Here is a 22,015-nt window from a genome sequence, read left to right as displayed (position 1 = left end):
TATGGTTGATTGATACAAGTTTTACTAGGGCCTCAATATTGGTTTTTTGTTTGTTTTTGTCAAATGGTTTTGTTCACCTATCAAAATTCCTACTTCCCTATTCTGGTGGCTGTATAAGTTTGTTAAATAAATAGCATGTAATTCTGAAAGCTTTTGATTAATGTGTATGCTTCTGTTGCTATTTGATAAATGTTCCTAGCAAGAATAAAGAGTATTTGTGCTGTTTTAATATTAAAGCTTTTGCTCAGGGGACTCTGCAGGACATGCTCTGTCATGTGGGACCTGATTTGGCAGATTTATAAGAGATTTCATAAGCCCTCAGTCTGGACTTTGTGCTCTACATTTTGGGCAAAAGCCACAGTTTCCTACTTTGTCAGTTCATGGTGAAAAATGGTTGTATATGTACAACGTGGTGATCTGCAAACATACGTTTGTTTGTTTTTTTTGCTTCCAGATTCCTCTGTATTAGAGATCTGAGTATACAATGTGATTGCAGGGTCAGCATTAACTAGATTACTAGCCCTATACAAACATTGTACTATGTAAAAGGAAAAATAGTATGAGGAGCGGTAGCTGCAGTTAGTTGATCTTTCTTTATTCAGAGTAAGAAACACTAAAAAACACTTCTTCATCTTCTCAGCACATGGGCAGATTTACCTAACACCTCACAGTAACTGAGAGCAGTTGTGATTTCTGGGTTGTACAGGGGTTCCTCCACAACTGCAGCACAATCCTAGCAAAAGACATACAGTATGGAGTGACCAACAACTTAAGTATGTTCCCACACAAGCTCTAAAGCATTTTTTTAAAATTTGAATCTAAAGCATTGCACATTCCTAAAACCCAGAGATGGCTGCTTTAGTGATATCCCAGTTTGTCTACCATATAATTTTAACTGCAGGAAAGTCCTTTATTTTTCCAAACTTTTAGATATAGTCTTGATCCTATAGTGCTGTCTGTGGTTTTTTAGCTTATTACAATATTTGAATACATTATTTATATAGTTTTTGTATTATTTTCATTAACTAGTCTTTTGATCTGTTAATAAAATTCTGGAAAGTGACATTCATAATAAAACAAGCACCTGTTATAGCATCCGTTGAGTAAGGTACCAGTAGTTCTTCTTCAAAGTACAATGTAGTTGCTCCATACATAGACCTTAATTTGATGTTCTGTCATAAATTTAGTTCAAAACTGAAAAGTCTTAGAAGTTTGTCTAAATTACCAGACTGGGAAATGTAGCACTGCAATTTAGGAATGTTGATAGAAATCACCCATTATCAGCCATAGAAGTGGCACCATGCTTTTCCTTGGGGCTTGGTGGCTGCCAAATAGATTCTAGCTGGGAGATGGCTGTTAGTAACACCCTCTGGCACAGCTTACAAAGACAAACCTTGTTTCTTGTTCTTCCAAAGTTGGGAGCCTGGCCATTATACAGCAAGAGTTATTGTGCCTGCTTCTTGGCTGTGCTGCCAGCATTCCACATAACATGAGTGGTATATAAAGCAGTGCATTCAGCAGAGCCGTGTTTGTTCTGCTGCATAGGAGAGCAAAACAAAATGCCTGGCTAATGGAGAACTATGGAATTGGTAAGAAACTTGAAGCACTTTTCTTTTTAAATATGAAAGAGTCCTTAGCGGGGAAATGCAACAAAGAAAAGGAGGCTTGCAAAACTAGGGGAATCTGAATCCATATAGAATAGTGATAGAATAGGAAGGTCATTGTCATTAAGAAACTCTTGATAAAATGCACAAAATCTTTCTCCTGTAACATGCTGATGTTGCTAATATGTGGCTGGCTGGTTGATTTAATACAAGAAATTAAATGAACTAATGCAAGGCTAATTATTTGCTGTAATGCTATATACAAAGCCATCGTTGTGACTTCAGAAATTGAGTAGCCATTAATTATCTTGTTTTAAAGCAAGTTAATATTTTCTGAAACAGTTGACTCAGATAAATAGCTTCCGTAGATTCCTACACCGCTAAGGTGCAGGTTTGAGGTAATTTTTTTAAAACTAAATTGTTTAGAGTTGTGTAGTTATAGCCTTGATTTCAAAAATATTTCTAAAGCTTTAGCTCTACCCCAGTCTTTTTTCTCTTATTTAAAGTGCTCAGAATTGGTGAGGTCTTTTTCTATTCAGCAGCTTATACAGTGTCTATATTCTAACTCTCAAGACAAAACAAAATAATAAAATTTTAATAGTAAATGTTGTATGATGTTAGCTGACTTTTCTCTGCAATAGTTACTGTTCCCGTCCTCCTTAAATCAATATTTTTGCTGACTTAGCCCTAGGAAGTGGGATCTAAGGTTTAATGTTTGCAATGGCACGTAATCAATCGATGGATCATAAACTCATAAACACCTATTAATACAGATTGTAATATTTGGGATATTAATACTAGTTCTGTGCCCATGGCACATATATTTTTGTTTAATAACTCAGTTTGAAATTGGCAATCCCATTTGCCTTTCATTCCACAGACTTTTATTATTTTTAGAAAGAACCCAAATAGACTTGTAATTATTCAATGTATCTCAGCTGTTAATTAAAATAAGGAAAGCCCAGAGCTGTGGGTAAGGTGAAAAAAATTCTTCAAAGAAGGAAATGGCTGCATCTGTATTGTTGCTGTGAGAATGGAGATGTGCATGGAGTCAGTTGGGGTCAAGCTCAACTTGAAGACTTTATTTTTTGTAAGTCTGAAATATTCATTTTTGAAACTAAATGCTGTGTTTCTGAATTGCATTTTCAGAAAGTGAGATCTGTTGAATCAATCCAAGTTTCTTTCAAATATATTTACCAATTTATAACATATAACTTCCTTTGAACTGATAAGTGCTTTTTATCAGTTTGTCTCTTATTTATTTAAAGATAATTTAATTGGCTATTTGAAAATTGGCTATAATTGAAAAGACTATTTTTCACAAAAAAGTGGTTTTGAATAAGATACTCTGTATTACAGGAAAGTAATATAGATAATAATTCAAATTCAGGAAGTTAACCACTGCATTTATCTCAGTTTGAAAAAGAGAGAACTGAAGTTAAAATTTCTGTATGTAACATTTTTGTATTCCAAATGGATTTCCATTCATTGTCCATTCATTGAGAACCAGGATCACATATGGCAACTATTGTCTTTTGCTTCCAGACAATCGAAGAAAAGATCCTCCTCTTAGTGGCCATGATCCTAGGACAGCTGTTCAACTTAGAAGCCTCAGTACAGTTTTAAAACGCCTCAAAGAAATCATGGAAGGAAAAAGCCAGGTATTGCTTTATGCCTACTTTAATAGTTTTTGAGTAATCCTGAAATCAGTTTTGTGTTTGTTTGTTTTTATAAAATTCCATTTTGTATTTAGAATTTGTATAGAGAATTATGGAACACTGCTACTGCTAAATATATTTTCAAGCAATGAGCCCAAGGTTGTCTACTAATTTTGACAATAATAGCAAATCAGTTTTCATACCTTTCCAGTGTGATATATCTGGTTTCCTTCTCATGTATGAGTTGGAAAATTTTCTTTCCTCTAGCTGCCTTTTACTAAATCAAATCCTATTGCTTAATGATTAAATTCAGAGCATTACATAAGTGAAATTAAATTTCACTTATGATAATGATTAAATTCAGAGCATTACATAAGTGAAATCCTTTGGCTTGGGTAAACTAAGCAGGACATAGCTTTTTAAAAGATAGGAGCAGTGCAAATGTATTAATTCTCTATTATCTATTTTATAGCAAGTATGAAGATTGGAGAATTTTGATACATTATAAACAAGTTTTCATATGGCCATTGTTCTGAATCTAATTTGAGTTTCATACCTCAACTCTATTCAACCTGTAAATGTGTATTTTAATCTAATTTTGAATCTGTGAGATCTCATGATATGACTCACATTTAGAAATAGAAAAGAACACTCTGAAACTGTTTCCTTTACTAAACAGCAAATTTTTTCTATAGGACAGTGACCTCAAACAATACTGGATGCCTGATAGCCAGTGTAAAGAGTGTTACGACTGTAGTGAAAAATTCACCACTTTTAGACGCAGACATCACTGTCGGTTATGTGGGCAAATTTTCTGTAGCCGATGCTGTAACCAGGAAATCCCTGGAAAATTTATGGGTTATACAGGTAAGATGAAGTGTAATCAAACATCTAGCTTTTGAGAAGATGAAGAAATTATCTTTCTGTTGGAACTGGTGGGTGAGGATGAATTTCATATTGACCCAAAACATAGTGGGTGAAACAGCCAGTAAGAATTCATGAGCAGTAACATCCATATTGCCATCAGCTGAATACTAGGAAGACTTTTGTGGTTAACCCATGGATATGCAACCATATAATGACTTGCCATTCCTGGTTTCTCTAAACACAATGACATTTCCCAGAAATTGTCAGGATAGTCATCCATCTTGTTTCTTCCAAGTAATTTTACCGGGTTGAAGAATGGGTGGCAAGTATGGAAAGGTCAGACCAACCTAAGTTCCGTGTTCTGGTGTCAGTATTCTGATTGCAACACTTTGGTTAAAGATAAGCATGACATGCGGGTGGAGTTGAGGTTTTCCTTTTGCTATGAAACATGTTTTGCTAGATTGTCTTCAGTTCTGGTATATATTGCAGGCCTTGATGTATGCTGTTTATGCTTTTTGTTCAAAATCTAGCTCACATTTTGTGTAGTGGTGTTGATCTAAGAGTTTTCTTTAGATTCTTGATACAGATGGATGGATACAAAGCCTACATTTGAAATAAGGCAAATGCAGTAGGAACTATCTGTTTTTCATGTCACAAATCTTCAGATTAAAAAGCAATCTCTCCTATTTCTCATAGGTGATCTGAGAGCTTGCACTTATTGTCGCAAAATAGCCTTAAGCTATGCTCACTCCACAGAAAGTAACACCATTGGGGAAGACTTGACCGCTTTATCTGATTCATCAAGCTGTTTATCAGTATTGGATCCTGGGGAACCCCGTACTCCTGTAGGTAGCAGAAAAGCTAGTCGTAATATTTTCCTGGAAGAAGATCTTGCCTGGCAAAGGTATCAATGTCTTTATATTTAAGTGCTTAGAAAATCTGTTCAGTCTTACACTAATTTTATAACCTCCAATTAGAAAGCATTGTTCAGACAACTTTAATTATTACTTTAGCATTCTTTAGCTGCACAGTTGCAAATTATTTCAGGACACTATGGCCTCTGTCAATAGTATGCAATTCCTATATTATCATATTGAAAATTTGCAATATTTCAGTCATCCTTCAATGACTTTTCTGTGATCCAGTGTTGATGTTTCTCATCAAGAAAATACTGTAACAGAGCTCCGTCTTTTCCTAAGATCTCAGTTCTGTTACTTTCATTCCTTGGAGCTTGTAAATTGAAAATTGTATTTTTCAAAAACACGAAACTATATTTTCCACCAGTATATTTATCATGTTATTGTATTGAAAATTGGAAGAGGACTCTGAGTATATACGGGTAGTCCTCATTCAGCATCTATCTGTTCAAATTTACAATGGCACTGAAAAAATGGTCCATGAAACACGGCTGTTGCAGTGCCCCTGTGGTCATGTGAACAAAATTGGGCCCGCCCAATTTACAACCACCTCCCCGCCACTGATCCCCCCCCCAGCTGACTCTGCCTCCCCTCTGTTAGGCTTATCATTCTGCATTCACATGCAGGGGAGGTGCTGTGTCCCGTGGGCTGGTGGGTGAGAGCTAGAGGCAGCTTAACGACCATCATAATTTATGACTGAAATTGAAGACTCAATTACAGTTGTAAGTCAAGGACTACCTATATGCAATCTGAATGGTTCTTTGGAGACTCAAGATAGTAAATAGTTATAAGAAAAAAAACTCTTTAATATGTCTCTGATCATTTTAATAATCTTGTTGAGGATCTGGAATAATGTATTTATATATAAGAGTCTATGTTGCAAAGAGAGAACCTCCCAACACTTTGAATTCAAGATCTTTTTGGGATTTTGCTTGGGGTACTGCAACACCCCTCCCTTCTTTTTTGGGGGCACAGAACGACTTGCTGCTTCAACCTGCGCCAGTGGTCTTATTAACTTCTCCAGTGCAGTGCTAACTGCTGCTTAAATGTAATATCCTTAATTTGCAGCTTGATTCACCCAGATTCTTCATCCTCTACCTTATCAACACGTCTTGGATCAGTTCAGGAGGAAACAGGGAAGTCTCCTGCACGGAATAGGTAAGTGATCCAACTAGAAGTCACCCCCATACTAAATAGTATCTTTGAAGCAGCATACTGCTGACTCTGTGTGAATAAACAACATAATGCCTGAATCAAAAGAACATTAGTACACTATTGGAAGAACTGTGTGACTTGATGAAAGTGTCTGCATTAGAGAGTACAGACCTTTTGTCTTCTATTAATTCCAGTACAGTGTATTATAATAAGGTGTATTGTTTGAACATAAGTATTAGTCTGGCCTTGCCATCATTTCTTTTCTAAAGCAGACTTGCTGAGGTGACGCCCAAAGAAATATCTCTTAGAGAATCCTTGGAATGGTGTGTCTAACAAAGTGATTTTTCAAATCAACATTTATCTTAACCTCGTGATACTATACTATTTGCCATCCAAATCTTAGTTCGTGGCTCTGTAATTCAAGTAATCTCTTGCTTTGGGGATCAATCACTCTTTCATCCAGACTGGGAAGTTCATCCATTCCAATCCCCCAAAACACATCAGTTTTCATAAGAAAAGTATGATACCATGTTTTCCTGAAAATAAGGCCCAGTGTCTTAATTTTTTTGACGTGCAGGAGGTGGCGAGTGCGGTCCCTTAATCGCGGCCTGGAGAGATAGAACTTCCAGCCCTCACTGGCTCACCTGATCTGCAGACCGCGATTATGGGGCCGAGCAGCCATGAGGTGACTGGGGAAAGGAAGGGCTGCCTCCTGTGCTGGTCATGCCCACCACCTTCACTAGGGTTTATTTTTGGGGTAGGCTTGTATTAGGCCTACCCAAAAAAATCAGGCTAGGACTTATTTTCGGGCTAGGTTGTATTTTCAGGGAAACATGGTAACTGTTCCATAAGATATTTAAAAATTAATTTTTTCATCCTACTGCTATTGATTTTATTCCATTAAATTCTACTTCTACTTTCTAAATTTTAAACATTAAACATTTTCATAAATTATTTCCAAAATTATAGCCATTCTTAGATACCCAAATTATGAATCAACTTGCAGATAAGCAAAATAACACATTTTCTGTCCCTCTGTTGTTTGTTCCTGCCATCATCACATTTGCTCTTGATTCATGGTGTTCTAAAGACCTTTATGACACTGAAATACTGGGATGGCTTCATCATATGATCTCACTGATTCTTATTGGCTATATTGCAAAGGGTGTGTGTACTTATGAGAGCATAATACTTCACTTGAGCTGGGATAGTAGTGCTTTGATGAATTACTATATGTCAGCAGTAGGATGGGAATTATATCTGTAGTTCTAGCTATGTGCCATAGAGAACAGTTAATTGACAAGAATAGAGCCATTCTGTATTGATTTTTGCTCTCTTTATAGCACAATATCATGCAGTCCTAATTAATATAATGTAGATATATTATAATGATTGCTACATCTTGTTTATCAGTTTTGTTTTAAAACTTCCTATTTGATTTTCATTCTTTTTATATTTCTTATTACATTTGATGTAAACCTTACATCACAATTAGAAGACAGAAAACGTGCCTAGGGAAGAGTATAAAATCTTCCCACTTATACTAAACTTTCTGCTTCCCTCCCTCTCAATTTATTTGGATTGTAGAGATGATTTCTCTTTACATAGTGAAGGCATTATCCTGACCAACATTAATACAAGTAATTTTCAAAGTATTGCTTCCTTAGGCAGAATCCCTCAGGAGCTCTTCCTTGTCAAAGACAAATCATGGTTATCTGACAGAATACATTGTACTGCATATCAAATTTAACTTACCTATAACTAAATGGAAAGTGTATATTGTATGCCTCTGAAAAGGATGCAACAGTTTGAGGGAATGTACTGTAAACAAATTATTTGTAGCTGGTAAATATCAGTATCTTATAAATAATTTCAGAAATTGAATGTTCTCTGCAAGAATCACTTCTCAGTCAATTTAAATATCTATAAATATAAAAGTAGTGGATATACTTAGAAATGCATTGTAGGACAAGCTAGGGTAAGGATTGCCAGCCTTTTTGGAGCTAATGGGCACATTTGGAATTCTGAAAGTGTGTGGGGACTCTTACAGAATGGCTGCTGTGGTAAGTATGGCCATTCACAAAGACAAATTTGCCAGAAAGCAAATTGATGAACTTGTTTTCCATTGGCTCTTCTAGCTTTTAGGATGGTCTTAGCTGTCTTTTTGGGAGTGATGTGGGTGTGCCTCCCAAAAATCCTGGGCTCCACCCCCCCCATCACCTACAGACCTCAAAAGCATTCTTTGGAATAAAGACTGGAACATTGCTTTGTAGCAGGAGAACTTTTTATGAAGGTCTTGCTCCATTAATGTATTGCAGTTATTTACTTTCCTAGTAAAGTTGCTCAACCTATAAAGCTTTGCATGCTCAGGGTCAAGTTGCGTGCATGTTTATTCCTAAATTGTCCTGAGATGTGAAAAGGATGTAGTTTTTGCAGCAATTTGGAAGTGAACTTTTTAGGAAACAAAGAATGTAAAATGGCAGAATACAAAAAAAGTAAAGATGGATGAGGCATTATCTCCCCACTACAGGGCAGCTGTCATATATATCATTTTAGATCCTATTTTATGTGTAAAGGGGAAAATAGCTGTGAACTAACACAGCTTTTCTGGCTGGCATTTCTTGAAGCACAGGTCATTTGAGCAAAAGGTTCCCACATATGCTCTGCTGTTCCCTTCAGCAGTTTTCATAAAGCTGGTAAAATGAACCAGGTAACTAGCAAGCATTTCCTAATTTGGGATAAGTTGTGGTTTTCTCAACTATTTATGAAAAGAACACAGCAAGAACACAGTGTATAGGGATGTGGATATTTTTGCTTATTTTCCTGAGCTTTGTACATTCAAATTTCAGCCCCTGTATTTGAAGACTTAGTATTAATAATAATAATAACAGAGTTGGAAGGGACCTTGGAGGTCTTCTAGTCCAACCCCCTGCCCAGGCAGGAAGCCCTACACCATTTCAGACAAACGGTTATCCAACATTTTCTTAAAAATTTCCAGTGTTGGAGCATTCACAACTTCTGCAGGCAAGTTGTTCCACTGGTTAATTGTTCTAACTGTCAGGAAATTTCTCCTTAGTTCTAAGTTGCTTCTCTCCTTGATTAGTTTCCACTCATTGCTTCTTGTTCTACCCTCAGGTGTTTTGGAGAATAGTTTGACTCCCTCTTCTTTGTGGCAACCCCTGAGATGTTGGAACACTGCTATTATGTCTCCCGTAGTCCCTTTTTTATTATTTATTTATTTATTTATTTATTAGATTTCTAGACCACCCTTCTCCCGAAGGACTCAGGGTGGTGTACAGCCTTATTAAAACACATAGATACACAATAAATTTAAAATACATTTAAAATGAAATATTTAACCGGCCAATTTAAAACTAAAAACGGTCAAACGACCGATATAAAACCCTAAACTATAAAATTATAAATAGATTAATACAGTTTAAAATTCAATTAAAACTAAGTTAAACTAAAATATCAAATTAAAATAATATTTAGGCTAGTCCTGCCCGATTGAATAGCAGAGTCTTCAGTTCCCGCTTGAAGGTACGGAAGTCGGGAAGTTGGCGTAACCCAGGAGGTAACTCATTCCATAGGGTCCGTGCTGCCACAGAGAAGGCTCTCCCCCTGGGGGTCACCAGCCAGCACTGTTTGGCTGATGGCACCCGGAGCAGGCCCGCTCTGTGGGAGCGCACAGGTCGTTGGGAGGCTATCGGTGGCAGAAGGCGGTCTCGTAAATAGCCCGGTCCTAAGCCATGGAGCGCTTTAAAGGTGAGCACTAACACCTTGAATTGTACCCGGAAGGCTACTGGCAGCCAGTGCAGGCCACGCAGGATAGGTGTTATATGGGAGCAACGTGATGCTCCCACAATTACCCGCGCAGCCGCATTCTGGAGTAGCTGGAGCCTCCCGGTGCTCTTCAAGGGGAGCCCCATGTAGAGAGCATTGCAATAGTCCAGGTGAGAGGTAACGAGGGCGTGAGTGACCGTAAGGAGTCCCGGTCAAGAAAGGGGCGCAACTGGCGCATCAGGCGAACCTGATAAAATGCTCACCTGGCGACGGCCATCAAATGTTCTTTTAAAGACAGCCGATTGTCCAGGAGAATGCCCAAGTTGCGCACCCTTCCCCTGGGGGTCAGAACTTCACCCCCCCCACAGTCAGCGAAGGCGTAAGCTGACTGTACCGGGACGCCGGAACCCACAGCCACTCTGCCTTGGTAGGGTTGAGTTGGAGCCTATTCCTCCCCATCCAGACCCGCACGGCCTCAAGACACCGGTCCATCACCTCAACAGCTTCGTTGGGGTGGTTCGGGGTGGAAATGTACAGCTGAGTATCATCAGCGTACAGATGATAATCCACCCCGAAACCACGGATAACCTCACCCAGTGGCTTCATATAGATGTTGAACAGGAGAGGCGAGAGAACCGACCCCTGAGGCACCCCACAAGTGAGGGACCTAGAGGTCGATCTCTGTCCCCCTGCCAACACCGTCTGCGAACGGTCAGAGAGATAGGACAAGAACCACCGGTAAACGGTGCCTCCCACTCCCAATCCCTCCAACCGCCGCAGCAGGATACCATGGTCGATGGTATTAAACTAGGCATACTGAGTTCCTGAAACCGTTCTTCATATGTTTTAGCCTCCAGTCCCCTATCATCTTAGTTGCTCTTGTCTGCACTCTTTCTAGAGTCTCAACATCTTTTTTACATCGTAGCGACCAAAACTGAATGCAATATTCCAAGTGTGGCCTTACCAAGGCATTATAAAGTGGTATTAACACTTCACATGATCTTGATTCTATCCCTCTGTTTATGCAGCCCAGAACTGTGTTGGCTTTTTTGGCAGCTGCTGCACACTGCTGGCTCATATCTAAATGGTTGTTCACTAGGACTCCAAGATCCCTCTCACAGTTACTACTATTGAGCGAGGTACCACATATACGGTACCTGTGCATTTTGCTTTTTTGGCCTAAATGTAGAACCTTACTTTTTTCACTGTTGAATTTCATTTTGTTAGATAGCGCCCAATGTTCTAGTCTGTCAAGATCTTTCTGTATCTTGAGCCTATCTTCTGGAGTGTTGGCTATTCCTGCCAGCTTGGTGTCATCTGCAAATTGATGAGTTCCCCATCTATCCCCTTGTCCAAGTCATTGATGAAGATGTTGAAGAGTAGTGGGCCTAAAACAGAGCCTTGGGGTACTCCACTGCATACTTCCCTCCATGTGGATGTAGTTCCGTTGAGGACTACACATTGAGTGCGGTTGGTCAGCCAGTTACGAATCTATCTGGTGGTGGTGCTGTCTAACCCACATTTTTCTACTTTATCTAGTAGTAGGTTATGGTCTACTTTATCAAATGCTTTGCTGAAATCCAAGTAAATTATATCGACAGCATTCCTCTGGTCCACTAATTTTGTCACTTTGTCAAAGAATGCAATAAGATTAGTCTGGCATGATCTGTTTTTGACAAACACATGTTGGCTTTTGGTTATTACTTTGTTTGCTTCTAGGTTTCTGGTGATTCGTTGCTTGATTATCTTTTCCAGAATCTTCCCTGGTGTTGAGGTCAGGCTGATAGGTCTGTAGTTTCCTGGATCTGTTTCCCCTCCCCCTTTTTTTTGAAGATGGGAACTATATCAGCTCTTTTCCAGTCTTCTGGCAGTTCCTCTGTGCTCCAGGATCTTTGAAAGATATAGTTCAGTGGTTCTAAGATTTCGTCTGCCAGTTCCTTCACAACCCTGGGCTGTAATCCATCCGGTCCTGGTGATTTGAACTCGTCTAGGGTAGACAGATGTTCACTTACCATTTTCCCCCCTATTTTAACTTGTGTTCCTAATCTGTTTTTTGTGGTGCTGTTTTTGATAGGTTGGATTGTTTTTTCCTTTTGTGTAAAGACAGATGCAAAAAATGAGTTAAGTAGATTTGCTTTCTCCCTGTTGCTTGTCATCTTCTTGCCACTTTCTCCCAGCAATGGGCCAATTGTTTCCTTGACTTTTTTCTTATTTTTAACATGTTGGAAGAAGCTTTTTTTTTTTGGTTATTTTTTACTTTTGTCGCTAGCCTTTGTTCATTGTGGGCCTTAGCTTTCCTCACCTCATCTTTAAAGGCTCGGGCTATTTGCTGATATTCTGCCTTAGTTACTTGTCCCTCTTTCCACTTTTTATACTTGTTCTTTTTGTCTTTCAATTTGTCAGATAGTTCTTTATGCATCCATTCTGGTTTCTTTTGAGATCTATTATTTTTCTTCTTCATTGGTATTGTGCTAGACTGGGCTTTTATAATCTCACTTTTCAAAATTTCCCAAGCTTCTTGAGTTGTTTTCCCCTTGAGGATTCTCATCCATGGAATCCTTCTCAAGCTCTCTCTAAATTTATTGAAATTAGCTCTCTTAAAGTCCAAGACTCTAGAAGATAATTTTCATCATTGTTGTGCTCTATTTCTGTAGAGATGTAGTTATATAAACCAGGGATTACAGGGGGTTCAAGGTGAAATATGCTTTCTAGGTTGAAGATCAGAATTCAGTTCTGATTGTTTTCCATATGATTTGAAGCCAATGAAAATTTTGGGCTCAATCATGGTCACAAGTCAAGGACTACCTGTACTGAATTTTGGCAGCATGAAGCCACATAAAGAGTAAATCAAGCAGCTTAATTCTTATCATTTGGGAAACCAAGAAAGGAGAAATTTATATGGTAAAAATTAGCTTCTAACCTTTTAAAAAGTTCCTGTGTTTGGTGTGTGTCATGTGGTGAAGTTTTACCCTGTTCTGTTAAACGTTAATTTTAAAGTACAGCTGGAGTGATCTGAAGATTACAAGCATTGTTCTGTTCCACCCACCAGATCAGCTAGCATAACTAACCTGTCTCTGGATCGATCGGGGTCTCCCATGGTGCCTTCCTATGAGACATCTGTCAGCCCACAAACTAATCGAACCTACATGAAGGAAACCAGTGAGGATGAACGCAAACTTCTTCTGGTACAAGCCAAGCTTTTCTTGTATCTTGCATCCTTCCAACAGAAATAAGTAACATCTTACTGCTGTTTGTGGTACTTGATTTCTTAAGTTTACCTGTTTTATACTGTCCTCTGTTTACAGCTTGTGTTTTGCATTACGTACCTCACTTTTCCTCAAACAATATGCAGATGATGTCATTTTATATCGTTATAATCTTAAAGTTTGAAGAGAACTATTTTCATGTGATCATCTACTTGTGAAGAAAGTGTATGGTCTTTCACCAAAGGCAATTTAGCATCCATTAGAAAAAAGAAAAGCCTTATTTTTAAGAGCGTATATTTAGGTAGACCTAAAAATATAGCTATGCTATTCTGAATCCCCTTTACAAGGGAATCCCCTTTACAAAGCAACATGTATGTGCTTTGCTTGTGCAATTGCTAGTACTTGGTATGGTATTTTCTTTTCCATGAGTACATAGTCCAGTTTAACATAGGAGCTTTTGCATGAAATATTATTTCAATTATTTAAGGATTAACTCCAAACACTCATGAGAGATATATGACTTGATATTTCTCATGGCTTGCAATTGCTTTTTTTGCCGCAACTCTGAATTTTGTAACTTGTGATTGATTGATTGATTGATTGATTTGTCTGTGCAATCATTTGTATACTGCCCTACTTCATGGACTCACCTTGGATGTTCTGTTTCTTGTGCAGGTCAATGTTTGATGTTGCAGGGAACTCCATTTCTGAACTCCCTCAAACATGTTAGTGCTAGAAGATATATTTACTAATATGATATGCAATGTGTTATAGTTTCTCCTATGCAAGCTTGAATAACTTCAATCAAAATCTTGCTTGTTGTTTGCTAGACCATATATGTTTATTTGCTTCCCTGGAATATTTTGGATACTTTGCAATAGTGAATAATAGCTTGTTGTTTTAAATGCAAATCTAGACTTATTCTCAGGGGAATCCTAATTATTAGTGAAGGAGAAAGGTATCAAAGCTCTGAAGCATTGTAATGAATCAGGAAATTAGTGAGGCATTACAAAAGAGTGGAGTACTTGAAAGGTTTTAAGTCATATTCTTATAAAAAATTAAGCATTTGTTTTTCTTCTGCCTGTAGGCCTACAAAACAGAGAAAATGCCATAGGCACAAGCACAGATTGATTCCTGTGGTGCCCTACATAATCAAAGGAACATAGCCATAAAATATATATATATGGGCTACTAACCCTTAGATCAGTGGTAGTCAACCTGGTCCCTACCACCCACTAGTGGGCGTTCCAGCTTTCATGGTGGGTGGTAGGGGTTTTGTCTGATACTGAAGCACTTTCCTTTTTTTTAATTTAATTGACTTTTTAAAAAATTTTCATAGCATTATTTAAAAACATTTTCATTAGGTTTTCATAAAATTTCCCGTGACAATTTAAATTTCTGAAAATATACTATTTTTATCACCTGCACATAAGTTTAGTTCACGTTACGTAAGTGAAACTAAATGGCGCTATAGTGGGACCGCAAACAAAAGAGCCTCGTCCCAAAAAAGCTCGTGCATCTCCCCCCACACCACCCAGCTGTAACAGACAAGCAGAGCTGGTAGCCGGCACCCCCCCCAAACCCAATACTCAATGTGTGAGAGGCATGTGCAGACAACGATACACGGCGCATTACTGTGAAACCGGTGGGCAGTTAGAAAATTTTACTACTAATAGAGATACAAAAGTGGGCGGTAGGTATAAAAAGGTTGACTACCCCTGCCTTAGATTGTTTCGAAACACTGCCACATTGCAAACCTCTCCACCATGTCCAAATATATAAAAAATCCTTCTTTTAAACACATGCAAACTGTTTATATTTATCAGTAGCAGAGTTCATCTTTTTTTTAAAAAAAGAGGATTGATTCTAATTAGTAGGTGGAGTTCTCTGGAGTTTGATTCCCCAACTGCTATAATTTCTTCCTTTCTGAAAAATGTTTGTATGCAGATATACACCAGCAAAAGCAAGGAAGTGGATGGAGTAGGTAGAAGAGAAAGAACTGCTTTTCCATACATTTGAAATGTTAAAAATAAAGCAGGGAAAAAGATTTGACAGTCATGAATGGCAATGCCTGTGTGTGTTGTGGAAGTACATAGACACTCTATAGGCAGTCCCCAAACCAGTCTAATTTTCCAGTCTCATTCTAAAAATGACAAAATGTTCAAAAAAGTTTTTTGGTTACTTGTCTAAAAAGAAAAAGAATCAAGAGACTTGGAATCACAAGATCTCTGGAGTGTCAGAAAACCAACAATCCATTTTTAAACTCTCTCAGTCAGAAGAATAATGATTACAATTCTGAATATTTAAATAAAATGTGCACTTGTCCCTTGAACAAACTGTCTATCTTAGCAGTATATCCAGGAAAGGGGAGGGGCAAAACAAGGAATTTTGTAATATCAGTTGGAACAGTGTAAACAACACTTCTGAAGACAGAACACTTAAGCCCTCTAAATGTGTGCTATCTCGAAATGTCATCATTTTGTCTTCTAGGACTCAGTTCAGTTAAAGGATTTGTGGAAGAAAATATGCCATCACAACAGTGGGATGGAGTTTCAAGATCATCGCTACTGGCTGCGTACCCACCCCAACTGCATTGTAGGAAAGGAGCTGGTAAATTGGCTTATAAGGAATGGCCACATCACTACTAGGTAATGTGGTCTTTCATAACTATGTTCAGTGTTTGTTGAAGTAGGATAGCAAGATAAAAATAGTTGGCTTATTCCATTTTAGGGATACTGCGAATGTAAAATTATTCATAATTAAACTCCAGCGTTTCGTATCCAGTCAAACGCACCCTTCCCCATGCTACTTATTTTTTATCTTTCTTGTTCTCGGTCTGTGCCTGCTATAGTAAATTCTTTTGGGGATCAACTTTTAGATAAGAATAATTAAGTTTTGATCCATTAATTATCTTCCAGTATATATTATTAATGAGTCAGAATATCCTTTGTGTTTATCAATCTCAAATAGTCCAAATAACAGCTGTCAAGAACTGAGGATTGTGTAATGATGATTCAGACAGTTTGTAGAGCCCATCGTCCCGTCCCCCCATTAGTTTGGGCTGATTCTGAACATGGGTTAATGCTCACCAACTATCAGAAGAGAGATTATTGTGATATAGGAAGAGATGTCCTCCTAACTCCACAGGGCAGCTTCTGCCTCCCCTTTTGTCCCCCATGCTGGTCACTGCTAGAGAGGATGATCTTTTTTTCAAAAGTATCTCTGAGCTAGAAATCAGCTTGGTGACCTGGTGGGTACAGTGGAAGAGTTTGAAGTTCAGGAGTCTACAGTCATCCAAACCAGGATATCCCCAGAGAACAGGATAGGCAGGGTACTTGGGTTTTTCCTGTCTAAAGGAGAAAGAGTGTCTTTAAAAGCATAGCGATTAAAGTTGACTTGAAGTTATCTTATATAGAATTTGGGGATGAGATGAAAGCAAAATTATGAGGGCACGGCAAAGACATAGAGTTTCTTAAAATTAATATTTTGATTTATATTCTGTCTTTATTTGAAGAATTCAAGGCAGTCTGCTTAATACTCTATGCTCCTATTTCCCCAAAACAATCACTCTGTGAGGTAGATGGGTTGGGCTGAGAGAGCAGTTTTCCCAAAGTCACGCAGCCAGCTTCCATGTCTTAAGGGATGACTAATACTGAGTCTCCTGGTCACTAGTCCAGCACCTTAATGAATTCACCAAACTGGTTGTTGGGTTTGGCTGTCCTTTGGTTGAAAAAAGGTTTCTGAAGCCCACTTTTTAAACCATCTTAATCTTATACCTTCTATACGTATTATTTACTTTTGAGCACTGTCAGAACACATCTCTACAGTAAACTAAAAACTCATTTATTCATTAACATGGGGTTTTAAATGGTCTTATTTCCAGAGCTCAAGCAATTGCAATAGGACAGGCTTTAGTAGATGGGCGTTGGCTGGATTGTGTCAGTCACCATGATCAAATCTTTAGAGATGAGTATGCACTCTACAGACCATTACAGGTATGGATTTCTTTTGTGAAAAGTTAGGTGTGGATTGGGTAGCGTGGAGAAAAACTCTGTATCATTGTCTTGTGGCTTTGGAATCTTCTGAGCCAGAAATTTCAGAATAGCAAGTTTTGTAGTTTCATGATGACCTTTGCATTTCACTTAATAACTATTCAGAAATTGTGTCCATTTGTTCTTTTGAAAAAGTGTATGAAAGCAATTTTAATTTCTAATAATTAAATAAGGAAAATAAGAAAAATATAGATAATTTCTGCCCAGAGCAACTTTTCGAAGTGAGATGTGTGGCATATAAAATAAATATATATACCAGTGAATTTATTTACCTAAGGTCAAGAAATAAAGTTAGAAATTTATGGAACCTTCATTGAAGGTTTTTCCAAGAACTTCAGAAGAAAAATTAAAGTACAGATATTTTTTAAAAAATAAATCAAGACTTTTTTAAAAAAAAAATCCAGAGGTTGTGAATATAGGTATTAAACATGTAACTGTTTAGATCAGCCAGCGTGCAAAGCAACCTTGTGTGACTTGTTGACTTTTTTGAAACTAAATTAACTCTATCCCAAAGATGCTTTTTCAAGAGGCAACTGGACTTTCTGGTTTTTCTTTGAAGACATTTTGCTTCTCATCCAAGAAGCTTCTTCAGCTCTGAATGGATGGTGGGGAATGGAAGGATTTATACTCCTTGCAGACAGCTTCAGCCAACATAACATACGTGCGCACTTCAAACGCAAGAATACACTAAGGCAGAAGCTCGTCCACCCCAAAGATAAATCACCCAGACATAAACTGAGCAATGTGGTATATGCAGTACAATGCAGCAAGCCATGTGCAGTTCTGTACATTGGGGAAACAAAATAGCCACTTCATAAGCGCATGGCACAACATAGGAGAACAAACACATCAGGACTAGATTCAGCAGTCCGTCGGCATTTAAAAGACACAGGCCACTCGTTTGAAGACAGCAAAGTCCACATTTTGGACAGAGAAGACTGCTGGTTTGAAAGAGGGGTCAAAGAGGCCATCTATGTCAAAATTGAACAGCCCACTCTCAACAGAGGGGGAAGGAGATAACCTCTATCTCCAATCTACAACACAGTCCTTTCAACAGTTCCAAGAAGGCTCCACATCCATTTGCACCACTCAGGTGACCCTGATGTCACAGATAAATTTCCAGGTAACCTTAATGATTCGCTAAAAGAATGCAAATATCCAGCTGTCTGCAAGAAGTACAAATCCTTCCATTCCCCACCATCCAATCAGAGTTGAAGAAGCTTCTAGGATGAGAAGTGAAGCATCTTAAAAGGAAAACCAGAAAGTCCAGTTGCCTCTTGAAAAAGCACCTTTGGGACAACCATGACCTGGATGACTGAGAATCTCCATAGACATAAATTAACTCTACTCCCACCTAACAATGCTGTCACTAAAAGGGATCTGCCACCAATTTGAAAGACTTGTTACCAAGCACCTCCAACACCTCCAGGCCTCATCAATGCTACCTGCTCCATCTGCCAGCTGCTGAACAGCTAATCGGTATGCCACCTATTCCCTTGTGGCCTATCATTAGTTTTAATTTATCAATGCAGCCCTTTCCCTCTATGAGTTGTACAAATCTAGTTTAGATTTCCTATCATATACAGGAGGCAGGCTGATGATAGATTTATTTGCTCAGTAAACATTTTTGCCAGACTGTATTTAATGACTGCCTACAGTTGTAAAGAAGTAATTCAAAACTTCAAAATTCAAATGTATCTATTTCTTGTCTATCTTTTGAGATAAATAAAATAAAATTGCTTCAGGAGTAGGGGAAAAAAATCATAAAGCTTTTTTAACTACATGCATATTTGGAGAAAAATAAGGATAAATTCACATTTCCAGTTTATATCAGGATTATTGCTTATCATAAACATTGCTTAATGTTTGTTCCTAGAAATTCCTTCTGTTCTGTCTACAATAATGCTTGCTTCAGACTTGCATTTGTAGAATTCATCTGTGATGAGGTCAAAATTGGCCTTTGAGATGCAACAGATTAATGTCATTTTTGTTTGGTTAGCTAGAAAATTGCTCAATTAGTGCGTATGTATCTGTCCTGGGTCGCAAAGTATACTAACCTTGAAGCAAAAATTGAGTTTCAGCATAATTACCTTGGCTTGATCCCAATATTTCCAAAGCCGTTATCTAAATTGTGTTACGAATAAATAGAATAACTTTTCTGTAATATTATGATGTGACCAATAATTAGTAGAGCTATATTTCTAAAGAATAATATGTGACTGAGTAGGGGAGCGAGTTACTGACTTTCATTAATATCTTTATGCCTGTGAAAGAGGATAGCAAGTTAAACAAGCGTGTCATGGAATGAAGTGGAAAAACTAGGAACTCTAACAAATGTTAATATCACATACGGATGTGTCTGAAAGCATGTATACTTCAAAAACAAAAATTCCTTGGGCTGTCCATTGTGTGGTTGGTAACATTCTCATTTTCAGGGCTAGAATTCCCACGCATTTGTGATCATTTGAATTTCCTGTGGGATTTATTAGCATGGGAACAGATTTTCTCCCCATTTAGAATAGCAGGGAAGAACTCTTAAGAGCAAGAGAATTTTGAGAAGAACAAAAATTTGACAAGTTATAATTCCCTATGCCAAAAATAAACTTCCTATTTGTAGATCAGAATGCTGTTACACCTTACTCAACATTGCTTCCTAACTTTATTTGCATGTAGAGAAAAACAACTAGTTATTTTTTTTGTTTCTCATTGTTTTACTTGTGAGTTCTGATTTTGTCAGCAAAATGTTGTTACTTAAAATATATTTGAAAAGATACACTCACTCATTTTACTCATTTTTTTATTTCCTCTGCAAATGTTCTATTAATCTGATTGTGTTAATCTCATATCTCCATTCTGTATCATTCATGTTCTAGTATTTCTTCCTTCCTTAATTTTATAGAGCACCGAATTTTCTGAAACTCCTTCTCCAGACAGCGATTCTGTCAACTCCGTGGAGGGCCATTCTGAGCCATCATGGTTCAAAGACATCAAGTTTGATGACAGTGACACAGAGCAAATTGCAGAAGAAGGAGATGACAACCTGACTAGTGAGTCTCTGTGGCTGTCATTTGAGGATTCCATTTTAGCTGCTAGTCCCATTGCCGCTGCTTTCTGCCTGCTCTACTGTAGAAGCAAATGCTTCCCCCCCCCTTTAATCCTATTATGTCGGTTGCCTCCAACTCATGTGTCTAATTCTTAGTATTGCAACTCCCATTAGGAAGAATGGGATTTGTAATCCAATTGATCTGGAGGATACCAGACTGAGAAGATTGCTTAAACAAATGCAGCATTTTCTGTGCAGTCAGCTAGACTGTTTTAGTTTTGTTTTCAGGCTTTCAATATGCATAAGGTGTTTGCAGTGTATCTCTGTAGCACGATGGTCTGATAAAGTAAATGGTTCTTAAAGACCATCAGAATTTTAGAAAAGCCATGAAATACAAGTGGATGAAAGTACTGTCTTTCTTGCTTTCTCCAGCAGTCAATTTCGTGTAATTATGTCTCTCCTCTCCTTGATATCCTCCTGAAACCTGTTATTTGCACCTACCCTCTCCTCCCTGTATTTTTCTTCTCCTCACTGAAATCCAAAAGATTCTGCCAGCCCTAGCAAGCGTACCTCAGTCAGCAGCTTCCAGTCTGCCATGGACAGCGACTCAGCTGCTTCCATCAGCCTGAATGTGGAGCTGGACAACGTGAACTTCCATATCAAGAAGCACTCCAAATACCCACATGTGCCCCCTCATCCTGCTGACCAGAAAGGTAGGAGGTAGCTGCCACTTGGAGTCGCCCATAAGAGAAAGCAAGGCTGATGCCTCAGTTCAGATATGCCCCAAATAATCCTGTAATCTTTTCACAGTTAGGAACTTCCTCACTCTTTTTCATTTTCACAAACAACAAGTGTTGCCTATACTATTGATGAGTTCTTGCATAACTCCTCTGACAGATGCCTTTTCTCCATGGAGCATAAGAGTTTTGATGAACATCAACTGTGAAGACTGCAGATATAAACACAGATCTTCCTAGATACAGCTATGCCAGTCCTATTTTGGGTAGAGTACTGAGATAGAAAACACTAAATTTGGATTGTCTCATAAAATTATAGTCTTAAATGGAATATTTTAGAGAGTTTGTTCAGACCAATGTAGGAACCTGAATTTCCTTTTCTTCTTTCTGTCTCTGACAAAATGCTTTTGGGTACTTTCTTAAAAGAACCGAGAAGTTATTATCATATGTATTGTCCAGCTATTGAGTGGCTTAATTCAGGCATCTTGCATGTTGCAAGCATAAAGCATTTTAAACTCTGATTTTCTTTTACTTATCAGAATGAAGGCAGGATCTCCCCTTTAAGTTCTAATAGTAATGTTTGTTTATTTATTAAATTTATTTATTTATTTAAACATTAAATAAATAAATTATTTATTAAATTTATCCAGAGGATAGGTTCAAGATCCAGATGGATCTCAACAAACTTGAACACTAAACAAAATGAACAAAATGAAATTCAATGTAGAGAAAAGTAAAATATTATACTTAGGCAGTAAAAATCAAACGTATAGGTACAAATTAGGTGAAACCTGTTTAATAGCAGTAACTGTGAGAGGGATCTTGGAGCCTTAGTGGACAATCACTTAAATATGAGCCAGCAGTGTGTGGCAGCAGCCAAAAAAGCCAACACAATCCTAGGTTGCATTAACAGGGATAAAATCAAGATCACGTGAAGTATTAGTACTGCTTTATAAAGCCTTTGTAAGACCATATTTAGAATACTGCATC

The 22,015-nt window shown here is 37.9% G+C and overlaps 1 protein-coding gene across 1 annotated transcript in view; it reads left to right on the top strand.

Moving 5' to 3' along the window:
- Nucleotides 1–22,015, top strand: part of PIKFYVE (phosphoinositide kinase, FYVE-type zinc finger containing) — a 107,234-nt gene that overhangs the window by 23,589 nt on the left and 61,630 nt on the right. Inside the window, exons 4-12 of the mRNA XM_058186216.1 lie at nt 3,150–3,265; nt 3,958–4,129; nt 4,826–5,033; nt 6,115–6,204; nt 13,037–13,172; nt 15,684–15,841; nt 17,077–17,188; nt 20,145–20,292; nt 20,834–21,001. Coding sequence (XP_058042199.1) covers nt 3,150–3,265; nt 3,958–4,129; nt 4,826–5,033; nt 6,115–6,204; nt 13,037–13,172; nt 15,684–15,841; nt 17,077–17,188; nt 20,145–20,292; nt 20,834–21,001 — 1,308 coding nt within the window. The remainder of the gene's footprint in view (nt 1–3,149; nt 3,266–3,957; nt 4,130–4,825; nt 5,034–6,114; nt 6,205–13,036; nt 13,173–15,683; nt 15,842–17,076; nt 17,189–20,144; nt 20,293–20,833; nt 21,002–22,015) is intronic.

Source organism: Ahaetulla prasina, chromosome 1 (genome assembly GCF_028640845.1).
Source record: "Ahaetulla prasina isolate Xishuangbanna chromosome 1, ASM2864084v1, whole genome shotgun sequence".
Classification (NCBI taxonomy): domain Eukaryota; kingdom Metazoa; phylum Chordata; class Lepidosauria; order Squamata; family Colubridae; genus Ahaetulla; species Ahaetulla prasina.
Note: the sequence above shows the minus strand (reverse complement) of the source record. Positions and strands in the feature narration are given on the sequence as shown.